Genomic DNA, 18,848 nt, shown 5'->3' on the forward strand with positions numbered 1-18,848 from the left:
CTGGTCTTTTTATTTCCTTTTTCAGGTTGTTTATCGCCTCTTGAATGGTGTGTCAATATTGTTTATATCTGGGTGCCTCTTAATGGCTGATTTGTCTGAGTGTGAAGCTTCCAGGAATTCCCTAGCATTTTGGATTTAGCTTGGTCTAGAATGCTCACAGTTTCCCTGTTAAAACTAGAGTTTAACCTGTCCATGTGTTATGAAATTTAGTGTTCTGACTGCTACGCAGTGCTCTGCTACTCTTCTGCTAACAGTGGCTGTTATAGTCCTTACTGCATGTTGTAGATGACTACCGTTTCTTCTTCATGGGCTATTGTGTCATTTGGTTTATTTAAGATGTTTTGAAGGGCTTCAGCAGGCTTGCGTGCTATAGTGACACTGTGTGATGTTGTGCTGGGTTGGCTGAGATATTTTTGATGTATGACAGTGTTATCCTTTTCATAGCTTGTGTTGGTTGTGCTGTAGCAGTTTGAGTAGTTGGACCTCTTGGCCACACGGTCTGTGGTCTGGCACAGGACATCACTGTGGACAAAAGGACTGAGTTTCACCTAGAGCAATCCTGGAGAAACATTCTTCCTTTCCTTGGTATGCTTGATCTCTACAAAATACACATTTCAACCTCCAACACAGGCACGGGATGGTGGAAGGAAGCACAGAGCACCTGCTTCTAAGTGGCACCCTCTGCTGTTAGGAGTCTCTGAATAAACTGGATCAGGCCCAAAGGCAGAGTTTGCTTGGTTTGGTACATAAAATTGGGGTCCTTTTGATAGCAGGAGAAACTGATTTAGTGTAAGGATCGCCTCTCCTTCCAGCTTAAGAAAGTACGAACTCTTGAAACGTAGTTGTTCAAAAGGATTCTTTTATTAAGCAGAAGTGAAAACCATCCAGTTAAAGCACAATCTGAATGCCCTTAGGCAAAGCAGTAGGATTAAAGTGGTAGAGACCCCTCCCTTTAGGTCAGAATGCGGATTTCAGCCAATACACAAGTGTGAAGATGTTTTCTTTACTATTTCCTTTGAGAACCCGAACACACATGCATTCCCACCACTTCCCTTTAAAGTGAGACAACCCACATGGCTATCATATAAATATTCCTGCAGGTAAAGGGAATCTCAGGCTTCCTTGGCGCCAGGATATAGGTTGTAAAATATCTAATGACACAGGCCATCCAAGTCCCCCCTTCCTTCACTTGAATGGCAGTATCACTTTTAGGGATCTGACATTTAGTCCTCGGTCACCTGCTGACTGAAGGATGGCAATTAAGTCCACATACTGTATTCCTTGAAACCCTTGTCTATTTAAGAGGAGTGCCAAAAGACCACCCTGGGCTGGATTTGCAGAATCTCGGAATTGTGCAAGGGAGCCCATGGATCTTTCAGTCCAAGCCTCTGTCATGGGCAGGAAAGCCATCCGGCGGAGGTGGTTGCCCAACATCTTAAAATCTTACAGGGATGGAGAGCCCATAACCTCCATAGGTAGGCCATCCCATTGTCATTCAGACCTCATCATCAAGAACATTTACGTTTAGATGAAAGTTAGGTCGCTGCAATTTATGCCCATTATTATGGTCTGGAAAGGGTCACCTGGCCACCGAGATCATGTCTCTCCAGGTGCCAAGTGCCTTCTTCAGAGGGAAAATCCCACTCTCTTCTGTCCATGCCCAGCCAGCCCTCTTGGCAGCTTCCTGGGGCCCCACTCAGCTGGGCTTCTTGCCAAAGTCCCTGCCCCCCCTTCACCTGGAGGTCATCTTGGACCTCTCAGCCACGTCTCCCGTTCCTTCGTCTCCCGGGCTTGGCCTGACCGCCACTTTTGTGTCCCCGCGCCAACTCCAGGCTCGGGCCAAGCTTGGCACAGAACTCCGATCCAATAGGCCTTTCCTGCCGCCCCAAAGCCTCGTCGGGCACAGCTCGGGCGCCCGGCCGGCTGCTGCGCCACCCGCCGCCGACAGGGGCCGCCTCAGGACCGCCGGTGCCCGGGAGGCAGCCTGGCCCACGGGGCAGTCACCCGGCAGGGCGGGGGCGCCGCCCGAGTCGGGAGAGGCGGGGCTCGGCAGCGGCGGCCACAGCGCTGAGAACTCCGGCGGTTCGGGCACGGCGTCTGGCAGGTGAGACGCGGGGCCGGCGGAGCCCCTCCTGTCGCCGTCGACGCGCGGCTGTGGTGCTGGGTGGGGGGAGAGGCTCGTTCCGGCCGTTCGCCTTGGGCTCGCTCCTCGCTTCTCGTTTAGCTGGCCGACCCTGGACGGAAGGCTGGGAGAGCTGCGCGACGGAGACCCCCCCCCCCCCACGGCCAGCGTCCAAAACCCTAATCCCTCCCGGCCCTGCCTCCCGTCCCCCCCCCGCTTCCTTTCAGCCCAAAGCCCCTGAGCTGTGACTTTGGAAAGGTTTCCCTGCCCCCGGAGCCCCCCCTCTCCTGAAGCTGCTTGGGAAGGCCAGCAGAGGCCCTGGGAGGGATCGGAGCCGGCCCCATAGACACATATTGGCTGAAGCCATCGGAGGGGAAGAGTCTCCTCCAGATAGTTTTCTCTTCCTCTGTTGCCCTCAGGACAGCCCCCCCCCCCCAGGCAACATGGCTCCTGCGGAGAAGATCAAGGCCAAGATCAAGAAGACGCTGCCAGTGACGGGCCCCCAGGCCCCCACCCTGAAGGAACTGATGCACTGGTACTGCATGAACACCAACACCCACGGCTGCCGGCGCATCGTGGTCTCCCGGGGACGTCTACGCCGCGTCCTCTGGATCATCCTGACCCTGACGGCAGTGGGGCTGATCCTGTGGTACTGTGCCCAGTTGGTCATCAACTACTACACAGCCTCTGTCTCCGTCACAGTGCAGTTCCAGAAGCTGCGCTTCCCAGCCGTCACCATCTGCAATATCAACCCTTACAAGTAGGTGCTGACGGTTGGCAGGAATCTGCAGCAGGGGACAGAGAAGACCAACTGGGGGTGAAGGGGGGGGCGGGACCAAAACTTTCCTCAGCTCCTTCTTTTGTGCAGATACAGTGCCATAAAAGAGCACCTCTCAGAACTGGACAGGGAGACCATGTCAGTCCTGGAGTCCTTGTATAACTTCTCGGGAGCAGGAAGCAAGCCACGGGAACGCCGTGATGCGGACAGGCAGCACTCCGAAAAGAGCAAGTTTCTCAGGAAGTTTCCCCTGATGTATCTGGACAGCCTCCACGCCAAGCCCACCGTCAATGTCTCCGCTGGATACAAGCGGCGGATGAGTGCCAGAATCATCTCAGGCAGCTCCAGCATAGTCAACGTTAGAAGCCCCCGGGACGTTGTGGGCTTCCAGCTGGTGAGTGCTTCTTCCAGGAAAGCTGGGGTCTTTCCAGGGGTGTCTTTCTAGGATTGGAATTAGGGGCACGGCTTGTGGCAAGGGGGAGGCCCACCCCTTGGCTCTGGCATGAGCCATGCTCCCACAGAGGGCCAAGAGGGAGAGGGAGGAGGCCTCCCATGCACAAAGTGGTGATTCCGACAGCTCAGCTTTGAAAAGTTTTCCAAAGTGCGGTGATTCGGCCTGCATTGCTTCTCCAGCCTGTTGCATTTCTTGCAGTGTGACACCAGCAACAAGAGCGACTGCACTGTGTATACCTTCAGCTCAGGCGTCAATGCCATCCAGGAGTGGTACAAGCTGCACTACATGAATATCATGGCTCAGATCGATGCGGAGGAGAAGGAGAGGATGAGCTACTCAGCAGAGGAGCTGATGCTGAGCTGCTTGTTTGACGGGGACTCCTGTGATGCCAGGTTGGCTCTGGGCAAAGGGAAGGCAAGAGCGGGCACCTGGGCAGCTCCTGGTTCACCCGAGAGAGAGAGAGAGAGGGGGGAGGGCATGCTGGTCTCTGGCCAGCTCAGAGGGAAGGACCAACTCACACAAGGGCTACATTGGCACTGCCAGTTTAGCCTGCAGGCTGAACTCGGTTTCAGGATCTGCACTGAGCAGGCACCAGATTCACTCCACCAACTAAGTGGCAGAAAAACTCTGTCCAGACTTGGCCCGTGTTTGTAACTGACCCAGTTAAGCTCTCTGCCTTTCAGCCTCAGCTCCCCATTTGGAAAATAAGGAAATAAGAAGGAGAGCAACCCCGTCACAAAGTCAAATTCCTGTTCTTATCCATCCAGGCAGTAGAAACATAACGTTTCTCACACCTGTTTTTAGTTTGGGGAAGTGTGTGCATAATACTCTTAATAAAATGTTTCCTATATGGCCTCTCTCAGGAACTTCACTTCCTTCCACCATCCTCTCCACGGAAATTGCTACACCTTCAACAGTGGGCAAGAGGGGAAGATCCTGACCACGTCCACAGGAGGCAGCGAGAACGGTGAGAGCCGCGGGGGCTGCGGAGAGATTGGTGCTGGGCAAAAGAGAAGAGAGCAAGCTGGGCTCTTTGGCAGCCACTGGCGTCTTTTCTGACTTGCTTATCTGTGGTTTCATTTCGGTGTGGCTCGTGTCCTGCTTGCTTCTGTCCTTCTCGTGGACCCTCCGTCTTTCGGCCTGGAGTGGCCTTCTGTGAACTCCAAGGCTCTGCCCACCGTTTCTTTTCACCTGGCCTTTTCAAGAGGAGTCGAGGTTCTGCTTTTGCAATGTGGCCTCCCCTGCCCTGTAAAGCCAGCCTCTCTGTCCAGGACAGGTCAGGAAACCGTTGAGTTCCTGCTTCCCAGACTCCTGCCAAAAAGACACCCCAAGCAGACCACCAGCCCCCCAGGGGCAACGGAAAGCTGAATTTGCTCAGAATAAGCAGAAGGGAACTTCCCTAGAAGAAGGGATAATCAGCTCCTCAGAAGCAGGAAGTTGGGTAGCCCCTCTGATAACAGGACCGCTTGGGCTCCCTCTTGGAGCCATCACCGGTTGACACCCCACCCACCCCTGATGTTTCACCAAGCAAAGTTTAGCCTTTAGAGCAACTGTGGCTTCTTTGGTGCTGGACGCCAGCCATCTTAACAGGGGACCAAAATCTCTCCTCCCCCAGAGGCATGAGATTTTTTGCACATCGGGACTGGGACTGCTCTTGTTCCGGTACCCTGTTTTCCCCAAAATAAGACATCCCCTGATAATAAACCCAATCGGGCTTTTGAGCGCATGGCAATGAGGCCAAGCGCTTATTTCAGGGTTCAAAAAAAATATAAGACAGGGTCTTATTTTGGGGGTATTCTTTCCACACCAGGCTGTCATCTCCTTGAATGGGTTGCCCAGCTGGCCAAGGCTGCATCCATCCAAGGCCCAAGGCTTCCTGGGGACCTTCATTTGCCTGGCTGGTGACCATCTTGGCAACCTGGTCTTAGCCGTGTTAATCATGTCTCACCATTATCATGGCCACAGCCAGGGGTGAAATGCTCCTGGATCAGACCGGATCGCCTGGTCCAGTAGCGATTTTAGCCGTTGGTTCGGCAGTCTGGTAGCGATGGCGGAGCAAAGCTCCGCTCACTCACCCGGGCGTCAGTACTTCCTGGTTTTAACCAGGAAGTAATGTGTTTTTTACCTCCTCCTGCACATGCGCAGAAGGACTGCGTGCACATGTGACATGCGTGGCGCGTGCGCTTCCGAACTGGTAAGGAAGGTAAGTAGATTTCACCCCTGACCACAGCTAATTAACCTAATCCCTGATTCTTGATACCTAATACTCGCTATTCATTTGGTATTGTTGTTCATACAAACCCCTTTAACAGCCACCCTTCTGAAGGAGGATGCTGGGAAACAGAGACTTGTGGTCCATTTGCTATCTCGAGTGGCCCTTGAGACTTCTTGGGATTTCTGGTCCTTTACACCCACATCCTGCTCTGCTGCTGCCTCCTGTAGTTACCTGGCCTATTTTTCATCTGGCATCTTTCATTCTAAGCTGCATCCTGCTTCCACCTCTGGGCCATCCGAGGCACTGTGCAGATGCTCCATTTAGTTTATGAAACTTCCAGGCGCATCTCCAGTCTCTGATGCTTGGGGTGCCCAGCAGCCAGCAGTTCCTATGAGACTGCCAGGAGCTCTTTCTGCTTCTTCTGCTAGGGTCCTTTTCTTTAGGAAGTCTTAAGTCCTTCAACTCCTACTCCTCCTCTTCCTCATCTCTTCCATTTGATCTCCTGATGTCAACAATGGCGAGCAAAGTCCAGGGTCTCCTGCAGGGTCTTCACTACCCTGACCCCCAAATGAGTGAGTGGAGACTGGAGATACAAAACCTTGAAAAACCTTGAAATGATTTCTTAAGATTTCAGAGTTGATTTATTAGATAGGGATTCCTCCCATATACATCTATGAATTAAAGTGAACAGCAACATCTTTGCTATGCGGGGTGGTAACTAGCCATGTTTCTGTAGCCTCTTACTCCTTTTTTGTTGTTGGAGACAGAATAGAATAGAATAGAATAGAATAGAATAGAATAGAATAGAATAGAATAGAATAGAATAGAATAGAATAGAATAGAATAGAATTCTTTATTGGCCAAGTGTGATTGGACACACAAGGAATTTGTCTTGGTGCATATGCTCTCGGTGTACATAAAAGAAAAAAAAATACATTCATCAGGAATTATAAGATACAGCACTTAATGATAGTCATAGGGAAACAGTCAATATAAATCGTAAGGATACCAGCAACAAGGTTACAGTCATACAGTCATAAGTGGGAGGAGACGGGTGATAGGAATGATGAGAAGATTAATAGTAATGCAGACTTAGTAACTAGTTTGACAGTGTTGAGGGAATTATTTGTTTAGCAGAGTGATGGCGTTCAGGAAAAAACCATTCTTGTGTCTAGTTGTTCTGGTGTGCAGTGCTCTATAGCGTCGTTTTGAGGGTAGGAGTAGAAACAGTTTAATGTCCAGGATGTGAGGGGTCTGTAAATATTTTCACAGCCCTCTTTTTGACTCGTGCAGTATACAGGTCCTCAATGGAAGGCAGGTTAATAGTAATTGTTTTTTCTGCAGTTCTAATTATCCTCTGAAGTCTGTGTCTGTCTTGTTGGGTTACAGAACCAAACCAGACAGTTATGGAGGTGCAGATGACAGACTCAATAATTCCTCTGTAGAACTGGATCAGCAGCTCCTTGGGCAGTTTGAGCTTTCTGAGTTGACGCAGAAGGAACATTCTTTGTTGTGCTTTTTTGATGACGTTTTTGATGTTGGGTATCCATTTTAGGTCGTGAGATATGGTAGAACCTAGAAATTTGAAGGTCTCTACTGTTGATATTGTGTTGTCTAGTATCGTAAGAGGTGGTAGTATGGGAGGGTTTCTCCTAAAATCCACCACCATTTCTACGGTTTTGAGTGTGTTCAGTTCCAGATTGTTCCGGTCGCACCACAAGGCTAGTTGTTCAACCTCTCGTCTATCCGGATTCATCATTGTCTCAAATGAGACCGATCACTGTTGTGTCATCTGCAAACTTCAGTAGTTTAACAGATGAATCATTTGAAATGCAGTCATTGGTATAGAGAGAGAAGAGAAGTGGAGAGAGCACACAGCCTTCTTTTCCGCCTGGGATCAGGAGGTTGTGAGTTCGATCCTAGGTAGAGGCAGATGTAGGGTCTCCTGCTTGGGCAGGGGGTTGGACTCGATGACCTGCAAGGTCCCTTCCAACTCTGTTAATCTGTTAAATCCAATTCTTTGCGCAGAAGTTCTTCCCTGATCTGATCTACAGCAGCTCAGAGTCCGTGGCTGCTCCCATCAGTGGAAGGGCTTGTTCAGGGAAGCCCAATTGGTGGGAGGAAAAGCTGTGGATATTTGCTCAATGAGAAGAAGGGAAACACAGTCATTGACTGCCAAGCCTGAACTTCTCCTTTCCTTGAAGGCTCTCGTTTAGGAATTCCTCAGCATGTGGCAGAATATTGTTTCTGATCAGGAGATGCACATTGTGGCCTTGTCTTGTTTTGAGATAAAACCAGTGTCCCTTTCTCTGGAAAGGGTTTGTTGCCACTCGCCCCACCCCTTGTAGAGGAGTTATTCGCAGCATGAGTATCACAGTTAGGGCACCAGGCTAGAAACCAGGAGAGGGTGAGTTTTTCCCCTAGCTTTCTGCAGCTGGGTCATCTTGGGCCAGCCACTTTCTCTCAGCCCCAGGCAGGAGGAAATAACTTCTGAAAAACCTGGCCAAGAAAACTGCAGGGACTTGTCCAGGCAGCCCCTGAGAATCAGACAGGATTGAACAGAAGAGGGGGAAAAACTCCCAGCACACATTTACACAGAAGAGTGATATTACCACTGACCTAGAAGCATGTTCCCAACCTGCCTCCCCCTCTTTGCTCCTGCTCATTCTACCTGCAGGGCCTTAGGTTGCTCCTATTACTCTGCCCAGGGCTGCAGGTGATCCTGTACATAGAAGAAGCCGACTACAACCCCTTCCTGGTGACCTCCACGGGCGCCAAGATTGTGATCCATGATCAGGACGAATACCCCTTCATTGAAGACATTGGCACTGAGATAGAGACGGCCACGGCCACCTCCATCGGGATGCACTTTGTGAGTGACACCGACTCGGGGTCTCTGGCCCAGGAAGCAGGACAGACTCCCCCAGTTGGGAGGCTCTTTGGGAAATGGGGCTTTCGAATATTCTTTGCCCTGCTCGGCTTAAAGCTGCATCTCCTGGGCAGGTGAGAAAGAGGCCCCTTGCAGCAGTGGAACACTTGGTGGAAGGGTGTTCCCCTGGTGGTCCCAAGCCCCCTCCCCTGGGTTCTTTCAAGCATCTCCCCAACAGAGCTCTTCTTTGTCCTGCTGCAGACCACGTCCCACCGTCTCAGCCGGCCATACAGCAACTGCACGGAGGACGGAGCTGATGTTCCTGTGCAAAACCTCTACAACAAAAGCTACTCATTGCAGGTGAGTCCATCTTGACCAACTCTGGCCGTGGCCTTCCCTGCAGCTGCCCTTGAAGTGGGACCCGTCAGAGCTATCCCCACCCAGCAAGTGCCCTGGGCCATCCCTTCCCAGCGGTTCAGCAAACTGAGGCTGCCTCCTTTGGGCATCAGCCCAGCCCAGGGGCAACTGTGACCTGCTTCAGCGGCTACCAGGCACATTGACCCTCCAAGCAGCAAATCAGGCTGTGCCTTGAGCCCCTGTGGGCCCTCCCTCCCTCCCACCCTCCCACCCACCCACAGCTGCTAGGGATTACGAGGAAGAAGACCGTGGTGCTCATCTCACCAGATTTCACCAGTGCTTGATTTCTCCCCTCCCGCCCTGCCCCCTCCCCCATGCAGATCTGCCTGCATTCCTGCTTCCAGAATTCAATGGTGAAAACCTGTGGATGTGCTCAGTACGCTCAGCCTCTGCCTGCCGGAGCCGAATTCTGCAACTATAAAAAATACCCCAATTGGAGTAAGTCTCCCTGGGAGGTTAGAGGTGGACTGTGGGCATCTGGCTTTAGAGCAGAGTTCTCAGCCTCGGCCACTTTAAGGCGCATGGACTTCAACTTCCAGAATTCCCCAGCTGAAGCCCACCTCTCTTAAAGCGGCTGAGGTGGCGAAAGGCTGCTTTAGGGTCTCCTGAGGTCCCTTGAAAGTGGCAGCCAAGCTCTTCCCGTTTCCTGGGGCTACCTCTGGTCTGCCCAACGCCACTTCTCCTTCCCTGCCGAAGCTTTGAAAAGGCGGCTCTGAGATACCCCTGCCCTATCAGAGGCGAGTCTCTTCCTGCCCTTTCTCAGGCTGCCCCTCAAGATGCTTTCTCCTCCAGGGCCCAGGTGAAGCTTTGGCTCCCTCCCTCTCTCCCCCCTCCTTCCTGTTCCCCTGCAGTGTACTGCTACTATAAAGTGCACGAACAGTTTGTGAAAGAGAAGCTGGGCTGCCAGCAAATCTGCAGAGAAGCTTGCAAGTAAGTCCTTGCTGGAAGCCCTCCATTCAGGCCCAGTGGAGCCCCCACGGTTATGTCCACACAGGGCCTGTTCCAGCCCTAGAAATTCCCCATCGCGTCAGGTTGGGAATAATTAGAGTCACTTCTGGCACTGCTCGGAGCACTTTAAACACCTGTGCTTTTAAGCACTGAACCAGGTGGATGCGCTCAGCAGGGAGTGTGTAAAAACGGGGGAGGGGGCTGGAAGGCATCTGGAGCCCCCTTGCTTCCAGCTCCTCAGCCGCTGCCTCTCTCCGCAGATTGAAAGAGTGGACTCTCACCACCAGCCTGGCCCAGTGGCCGTCCAGCGTGTCCGAGGCAAGTCCCTGCTCGGCTGAGGGATGTTCGCCAGGCGCCACCCTTCCACCCTCAGTGGCAGCTCCAGAGGCATTTGGCGCCCCCAGCCCAGTTGGCTTCTAACTGGACCAAGTGGGTGCGGGAAAGAGGAGGTTGTGCCAGAAGCACAGAGGGCACCATCTTGCCAGCCTCCTCCTTCAGAGGGGAAGCAACCAGTGGAAATCGGGTTGGGGCCTGCTGGGACAGACGGTTCCATTGCCCACCCCAGGCTGGGAGTGACCATTCTGAGGAGGCCAACCCAGGAGGGGGCACACGCACTGCCTCTGGGATGTTGAGAGGAGCCAAGTCTGGGGGTGGGAGAACCATGCAAACACATCCCACTAACCTTCCTTCTCCCGCTTCCTCCCCCTTGGCAGGAGTGGATGCTTCGCGTTCTCTCTTGGGACAAAGGCCTAAATGGCCACAAGAAGTTAAACAAGTAAGTTTCCCCACTGCCTCTTTACCTGTCAGAACCTGCTGGCCCTCAGGCCATTCCTGCAGCTGGGCTCCTCGTTGGCTGTCCCTCTTACTGCTCCCCAGTCCTCACTTCTTCCCTCTGTCCCTGCCTTCTTCCTTCCCAGGACAGACCTGGCAAATCTAGTGGTGTTCTACAAAGATCTGAATGAAAGGTTCATCACCGAAAACCCAGCCAACAATGTAAGTTCTCCCTTTTGACTAAGTTCCAGGCTGCTCTGCTTTGTGGGACCCAATTCCCTCCAGAACCTGGATCCCTTGCTGGCTGGATGCCCAGAACCCACCCTCCCGGCTGGCCCTTCTTGAGAGAGGCAGAGCAGGGCATCCAATCCATCTGCCCTCCCTGCCCTCCAAGCAACAGGCATCTCCCAGCTGTGGCAGTGGGACCGAGGGCCTTGGCACCACCTGGATCTGGCTCAGGAGTTAGGGGCAAGTCTGTCCGCTCTTTTCAGCCAGGATCTGGGCGGTCACCCTCTGGTGACCATGGGAGTCACACTTGCATCCCTCCCCCAGATTGTCCTGCTCCTGTCCAACTTCGGGGGCCAGCTGGGGCTGTGGATGAGCTGCTCGGTGGTCTGTGTCATTGAGATTGTGGAGGTCTTCTTCCTGGACACGTTCTGCATTGTCCTGCGCTACCAGTGGCAGAAGGCCAAGCGGTGGTGGAGGGGCCACTCAAGCGCCCAGGACCAAGAAGAGGCCGATGCCCACCCCCCAACCAGCCCAGAGCAAGGATATCACAACGCAGCCTGCGCCCAGGATGACGATGACCCCCCCACCTTCAACACAGCCATGCGGCTGTCCCCACCCCAAACGCCCCCACCCAACTACAACACTCTGCAACACATCAGCCCCTTTTCGGAGCAGCTGGAGGACACCCTGGAGGTCAGGGCCCAGTGAGGCCAGCGGTCTCCACAGAAAGCCCCAGGACGTGGGGTGGTGCTGGAGGGTGGAAGCCGCACGTCAGCATCACAGCGATTCCCTGTACAAGAGACTCCATCGGGTGCATGCTCCCCCTTCATCACTGCCCTTGTGGGGAGGCCTGCTGTTACCACGTCTGAGGATGGCAGATGGGACACTCGGGCAAAGTGGCACCCATTCCGTGGCCTTGAACTGGACAGGAGCTGCCTTCTCTCTCAGTTGGGCAGCCCCACTGGTGGCCAAACTGCTCCATCCTGGAGACCAGGGAGTGATCCAGGAGAGCTCCAGGCACCTCTGGGGGGCAGCCAAGCTGTAAGCATCTAAGACTGGGGGGGGGGGGCGGAGGCCACTTCCTGAGGTGGGGAGAAGTTGCTGACCTTAAGGCCTCTGCCTGACCGACTATATTTCGGCTAGTCCTGGAAACCTGCACAGGCCAGCTGTAGTCAGAAGGTGAAATCCCCTGCCCCTCCCTGGAAGGCACCTCCTGCAGCAGCCCCCAAGCCCTACGACTGTCGGGAAGATGCGGAGCGCAATCCAGAGGGACTTGAGGGGCCGATTCCTGCGCAGCCGACACCCCTCATGTGCCTCAACAGCTGCCACGGCAGAGGAGGGCAGCCGAGGCTGAAGGCTAATAAATTTGTCTTTGACGGAGCAGTGCGTGTGGCTCTCTGATCCTTCTACAGAGAATTGGAGGGAGGCGGGGGGGGGAAGGATTTCACCACCCCCTCCTGATCCAGCAGGGTCCTCCTTTCTGTCAGAGCTGCTTTGGTGTTCAGCCTTCCCAAGGGGGGGGGTGTCCCAGGGAAATGTGCACCTCACCCCAAGAACAATTTGGGGGGGGTGATGCTTTGGGTCACTTTTATGGCTATGGAGACAAGCAACAATGTCCAGGCTGGGAGGGAGGGGCCATGCAAGTGGGGAGGCTGCCCCCTGGCCTCAGCAGTTCCATGGTCACCTGCTTTACTGGACCACAGGAGCCCCTTGTGTGGACCAGCCATTTCTGTCCCCACTCCCCCACCCCAGCATCGAAAGCAGATGCTTCAGGGTGCTCAGTGCTTCCCTTCCTGTCAAAAGGGCTGAACCTCACATGAGGATTCGCTTCTCCCACACAGACCCACAGCAGCCCCCTTGGCAAACCACAAAGACTCAGAAGGACAACGTTGCAATGTTGTAATTCCACAGAAACCACAATGATGCATTTACATCAGGACATTTGATGGAAGCTCAGAGGTCATGGCCATTGCAAGATCCACCATTGCACTATCTCTCTCTCTCTCTCTCTCTCTCTCTCTCTCTCTCTGACACACACACACACACACACACACACACACGGCCCCTGCAGATGCCCCTCCCCCTCCCCCAGATCTCTCAGAAAGATCCATCAGCTCTGAAAGATGCACCCACTGCCGGTATCTTCTTCAAGGCTTCCACGTAAATCCTGCTCAGGCTGCCAATGGATTCAGAATCCAGCTCAATGCCTTCTGGATCAAGTTGGCAAGGAGTGAGATCCTTCCTCCTGGTCCTTGGTCTCTTGTGTTGATCATTTTCTGTTCAATGCACCAGACCATCACACAGTCAAGAGCTGCTAAGCTTTCCGAAACAGAAATGAGCCAAACTTTGATGGCAACAAAGTTTGTGTTGTGCCCACTTGATGGCATTTGTCATGGACTGGGGAGGTGAATTCCTGAGAGAGGCATAAAAAGCCATGGCTGCCCATCTTGAAGTAATTATGCCCAAACTTCACCAGTGAAAGTTGTGCCCAAGCCAGAAAGAGCAGTTTCCTCTCCCAAGGCTAGCTTCCCCTTGCCAAGTGCTGAGGAGGGTCTGGTGGGCCTGGACACTCCCCAGCTGCCAGCAGCCACTTGTGGCAAAAGCTCATGGGAAGCAGCCTCAGGGACTCCCCCATCCAGGGGGAGGGGCTCCCCTTTTTTGCTGCCAGCCAAACATTGAGGGACTCATCCCTGCTGCAAAGCAAAGAAGCCCTGCCTGGGCAAAAGAGCCCAAGCTCCACGGAGCGCCCACCTCGCCACATTTTCCCACCAAATCTCTACTTCGAGAAAGGCAGCCCTTGGCACTCACTGACCCCTTCATTGCTGCCCCCCTTAATCAAGTCTCTTCTGTAAATCAAAGGGAGGTGCCCGCAGAACAGATCCCCCAGGTGCCAGGTCCAGGCCCTTATGGGCCGGGCAAGGCACCACCCAGCCCTTGGGACATCTAAAGGCTGGCAGCACCAGTGCCTTCTAGTAAATAGTATTTCAGGTTGCGATATCCGTTTGGTCCTTCCTGGTGTTTCTGGCTGTTTTGTCTCCTTAATTTCCAGCCATCCCAGGGGTTGAAGGGCAGAGCTCTGCACCCAGAGTTGTGCTGGTGTGGGGGAGGTGAGGCATGAAGGTGTGGGGTGGGAGAAAGAAGAAACTGATTGAGCTTTTCTGCACTAGCACTGATGATGCTACCTAATTGGGTGATGAAACGTCTGCAAGAAAACAGCCAAGCTCTGAGACCACCAAGGACCCCTTTTTCTACCCTGAGTAGCAGCACAGCCCCATTTCCAGCCAGGGGACAGAAAGCTCCTGGAGTGGCCTTCACTTCCCCCACCAGGACATGATCTCATGGTGGTTTCCTCCTGGGCAAAGGCATGACTGCCATGGTGGCCACCAGCAGTTTCTGGACAAAAGGTCCACTCCGCCCAGGACAGGGGAATATCCCACCAACTCTTCCTCCTAGATGCCACCTGCAGCCAAGGTGACCTGATTGCTCATCTCTGTAGTGGCCACCTTGAGAAATCCTCAGGATGTGACTCAGTCCTGACTGTGCTGGTCTTCTCTGCAGGGATTGTCTCCCAAGACTGAGAAAGGGCAGGGAAACTGAGTGTTTTTTTGTTTTGATTTTTTAATTTATATGCCACCCTTCTCCGGAGACTCAGGGCGGCTTACAAGGCATTAAGCCTTCATACTTTTGTATATTTTATACAAAGTCAGCTTATTGCCCCCACAAACCGGGTCCTCATTTTACCTACCTTAGAAAGGATGGAAGGCTGAGTCAACCTTGAGCCTGGTGAGAATTGAACTCGCAGTAATTGCAGGCAGCTGGAAGCTAAATACTACCTTTAACAGTAGCATTAGTCTGCTGCACCACTCCAGCTCAGTGTGTTGGGCCTGACAAGGAAGGGTCTGGCATTGGGGAGGGCAGAGGGAGCTGGAAGTAGCCCAGAGAACTGGAGGCAGGAGGAGAGAAGCAAGGGCACTTCTGCACGTGACAGGATGAGGCCATCCTAGCTCCCCCCAGGCCTGGCAGCAAAATCACACAAGACGATCTGAGGAGGTTTATCAGTCAGATACCAGGAGGCAGTTCCTGGGACAGGTGATGGCCACCCTTGCCCACAAGGCCCACTTGGACCAGAGAAAGGACAGTGTGCCCTCCTCTTCCAGGGGCTCAAATATCCCAATCAAAGAGTTAGACCCGTTGACAAAGCCAGATCTGTGGGCAGAGACGGACCTTCTTAATTCATTCAGTTGGTCCTGAAGGAGCCTCGGGAAGGGAAGCTAGCTACGCCCTGCTGGGGGATGCAGCTTCCAGTGGCCCACATTTGCTGGATAGCTGGATTCCTCCTCTCCCCCCTCCCCCAGGAGCTGAGATGTGCCATCTGACTACCTATTGCAGGTGACATTAGGAGCTGACCTGACTGGGTCAGTTGGGAGAAGTTCCAAGATGTTTCTCCAAGCCACTAGCATGGTTGCAAAAGGGATTCGGAAGGACAGGCAAATGAACCATCCTGACCTTGGACTGGTTTAACAGGTCATTTTGAGCGTTAAGCATAAATGCACAGGATCATCAGTATAGCCTCTGGCTTTGGAAAGCCAAAGACACGTAGCACCTTTTTATGGGCCAGGGGCCAGGAAATGCTTGCCAGTCCCTCTTCTTTTCATTGGGTTTGTCTAGTCTAGTGAAAAGAAGGACTAGGGGTGACATGATAACAACGTTCCAATATTTGAGGGGCTGCCACAAAGAAGAGGGGGGTCAACCTATTTTCCAAAGAACCAGAAGGCAAGACAAGAAGCAATGAGTGGAAACTGAAGAAAGAGAGAAACAACCTAGAACTAAGGAGAAAACTCCTGACAGTGAGAAGAATTAACCAATGGAATAGAGTGCCGTCAGAAATTGTGGGTGCGCCAACACCGGAGGCTTTTAAGAAGGGACTGGACAACTGTAAAAAATGGCATAGGGTCTCTAGTCCACAGGGAGTTGGACTAGAAGACATCCAAGATTCCTTCCAACTCTATTCTGTTTGATGCTTCTTTCCCATAGATTTTAGGCATTCAACCAAATGTTGAATGCTGTTAAGTAGCACTTAGTTGCCAGCTGCCTGCAATTACTGCAAGTTCAAATCTCACCAGATTGCCTCAGCCTTCCATCCTTCTGAGGTAGGTAAAATGAGGACCCGGGCTGTAAGCTGACTTTGTTTAAAAAAGAACACCGCTTTGGGGGGGGCAAAACCGTACTAAGCAGGTATATACAAAAGTATGAAGGCTATTGCTTAACGCATTGTAAGCCGCCCTGAGTTTCCGGAGAAGGGCGGCATATAAATTGAACCAATAAATAAATAAATAAATGAAAGAGGCACCATTTCCACCAGCTCTGGGTTCCTTCTGATGTCTGCCATCCATATCAGCGAGGCTGTTTCCCATCAGTTCACTCAGGACAGCTCAAGGGCGATGCCACATCCCTCCTTCAGCTTCCCAAGCAGCCTAACCCTACTTCCCGCAGCCCCACAGTGGAAGGGCATCAAGCTGTGCTGGGAAGCCCTGGCAGTGAAGCAGAGGCTGCTCCTCTACCCTAGTCTGAGGTTTTGCTCCAGGAGCTTTCCCCCACTTTCCCTCAATCATAGTGAAAACCTGGCCTGGCACCCTTTTTTCTGCCATGGCATTTTCTTCCCCTCTTTGGCAGCCTAAGAGGCAGATTGCCCTGTGCCCGGAAGCCCAGAGTAGCTACAAGGGCAGAGCAGCTCTTCTGCTCTCCATCACCCTTTCCAGAAGTGGCAGACTTGGGCAAGCAGCAGCCAGCAGGTCAGAGAGGCCCTTCTGGGTCATGTCCAGCTGATGAGGAACCTCTTCCAGCCCTTAACCATCTAGTCAGCCACCTCCCTAAATGGTGACACTCAGCTCAGTTGATAGACTGCTCCCTCCATGATTTAATGGTGTGGCCCTTCCTGGTTTGACACAAGGCTGAATGAGTGGCGTAACAGGCATGGCCCCTGCCATCAGCCTTCCCTCCCCAAATAGGGACCCCATTTGTTGCCTCCAGAGAGGAGAGAGAGAGAGGAAAAGGGAGACACGCTGTCTAGACTTCCTGCTTGTGACTCCTCTCGCTTTGTGAGTCCTTTTCAAAGTTAGTTTTGAAATGTTTGTGCAACTCCCTTAGCTTGGGCAGGCTTTGTGAGAGGTGCGCATCAGCCTCCCTGTCCTGGAGAGTCCGCGATGAGCTGGGAAAACGGAGGAGGAGGTTTGTCCTGTGCTGCCTCCAAACAGCTCAGCGTGAGCTGCAAACACAGCTGCCGGTCACTCCACTATTGTATTTGATGCAATTAAATTGCATGTGTGTTATGGAAACATTCCTATATCGCTCTTAGCTTATTCAGACATTGTTGATCAGATTTACTGATAGCATTTAAAAGGTTTCCAGCAGCTGGTTATTCACACGAATAATTCTAAAATGCAACACAAAATTTTGACCCCTTGTCGTGAGGGTGGGGGGAGCATCCGACACACCTCCGAACAAGCTGCAGCCTTTTCCCCCCAAGATTTCTCAGGCTGGAAATAAAAGCAACTCTGAAAGCAGCAGTGTTAATGGCTTCCCTCTTTAATTTTTTAAATTCCAGGAATCTGACACCACTTGGAGCCTGAGGATTAATATTGGATAAATTGTACAGAAAAGTAAATAACTTGGAATCAGGTGGGGCCGAGGGCCCATGCATCACAGGGTGTTGCTGGCACACTGGTACTCCAGGCCATGCAGAGGGGTCCATTAAGGCTGCACCAACCTGTTCAGTCTGGCAAGGCTGGCACACTCAATTAAAGAATGCCACCTATCAGGACCCTGGAAGTGTCGCAGCCTCTGCCCTCTGGAACGAGGTTCCCCCTGGAAGATTTGAACGCCCCCCCCCGGTGGGTATTTTGATAAAGATGGGACTCTTTGGCCAGGCCTTCGGAGAAGATGACAAATGTCCCTTTCTTCCTTTCCATTCCCCTCTGGGTTTATTTTTTCCCCATTGTTGTTCCTTTGTCTTATGTGTTTGTGTATGTGTGTATGTGTATTAAAAAAAAACAGAATAACAAAATAACAGAGTTGGAAGGGACCCTGGAGGTCTTCTGGTCAATCCCCCTACTCAAGCAGGAAACCCTATGCCATTTCAGACAAGTGGTTGTCCAATCTCTTCTTAAAAACATCCGAATATATTCCAGTCTGTCTCAATATATACTTTGCAACATTTAACCTTCCAGGCTGTCTGTCCCGAATGTTTGCCGGTCTAACCCCTGAGCCTCCCAGCTGGCAGGAGATGGGCAATGGGTGGGTCTCTCAATCAGGGCTGCCACTTTGCACAAAAGAGCCTGAGCAAGCATTGGGAAACGATGGACTTGGCATCCTGGCAGCCCATTGGGCTAGGCGTGACCCTGCAGTTCTTGCCATTCACAGGGACGCTACACGCCACATGGCATAGTGTGGTCTGCACTGTGATCGTATCTCTAAACAATTTATCTAAAAGCTTCAATGGCCAAGGCCAAAAATGGGTGGTGGCCAGCATCTGTGGGTCCAGCTGGTGGCAATTATGGTGTGTGAATGTGAAGGGAGACAGTTGTAAAGCGTGTGAATTGACCAATGGAAGGAAAGAAGAAACATGGCCTCTGAGTCTAAGAGAAAGGAAAGGATGCAACAGAGCCGAGGGTGGTTTCATCTTGTGCACCAAAGTGATGAATGATGCAGTGAAGGATTCAAATTCAAAGGCCGGCAGACCTGAGCCAGGCAAGGGAGGCCAATGGGAGGGACATTTTAATTGCTGTCTTGTTCCCTTGCCTAATGCAGAGACGGAGGGACCTGTTCTCAAATGGCCTGCAAAGGATGGGCCATGTTTCCTCCTGAGCTCCTGTATCAGCTACAAGCACAAGCTGTTCGTGCTCCTGGAACAGCTGAAAGAACCAGAGACAAAACTTTCCAACAATGTCGAGAAGAGCCTGGAGCTTCAGGTCTCTTCCTTGACGATGCTCCCGGCCTGAATGTTTCTGTTCTTCTCAGGAACCGGGAGGCGAAAAGGCCTGTGCCTTA

General features: G+C 52.5%; 1 protein-coding gene across 1 annotated transcript; it reads left to right on the forward strand.

Annotated features, from left to right (window-relative positions):
- Positions 1 to 1,937: 1,937 nt before the first annotated feature.
- On the forward strand, positions 1,938 to 12,182 carry SCNN1G (sodium channel epithelial 1 subunit gamma). Its single transcript, XM_034420633.3, has 13 exons — positions 1,938 to 2,104; positions 2,542 to 2,882; positions 2,991 to 3,294; positions 3,553 to 3,746; positions 4,218 to 4,321; positions 8,278 to 8,441; positions 8,700 to 8,798; positions 9,176 to 9,293; positions 9,707 to 9,785; positions 10,064 to 10,121; positions 10,517 to 10,578; positions 10,721 to 10,796; positions 11,127 to 12,182. The coding sequence occupies exons 2-13, from the start codon at positions 2,566 to 2,568 to the stop codon at positions 11,508 to 11,510; spliced, it is 1,959 nt and encodes a 652-aa protein (XP_034276524.2). The 5' UTR covers positions 1,938 to 2,104; positions 2,542 to 2,565; the 3' UTR covers positions 11,511 to 12,182.
- Positions 12,183 to 18,848: the final 6,666 nt, after the last annotated feature.

This window comes from Pantherophis guttatus, chromosome 14 (genome assembly GCF_059756535.1).
Source record: "Pantherophis guttatus breed Tessera chromosome 14, ASM5975653v1, whole genome shotgun sequence".
NCBI classification, from domain to species: domain Eukaryota; kingdom Metazoa; phylum Chordata; class Lepidosauria; order Squamata; family Colubridae; genus Pantherophis; species Pantherophis guttatus.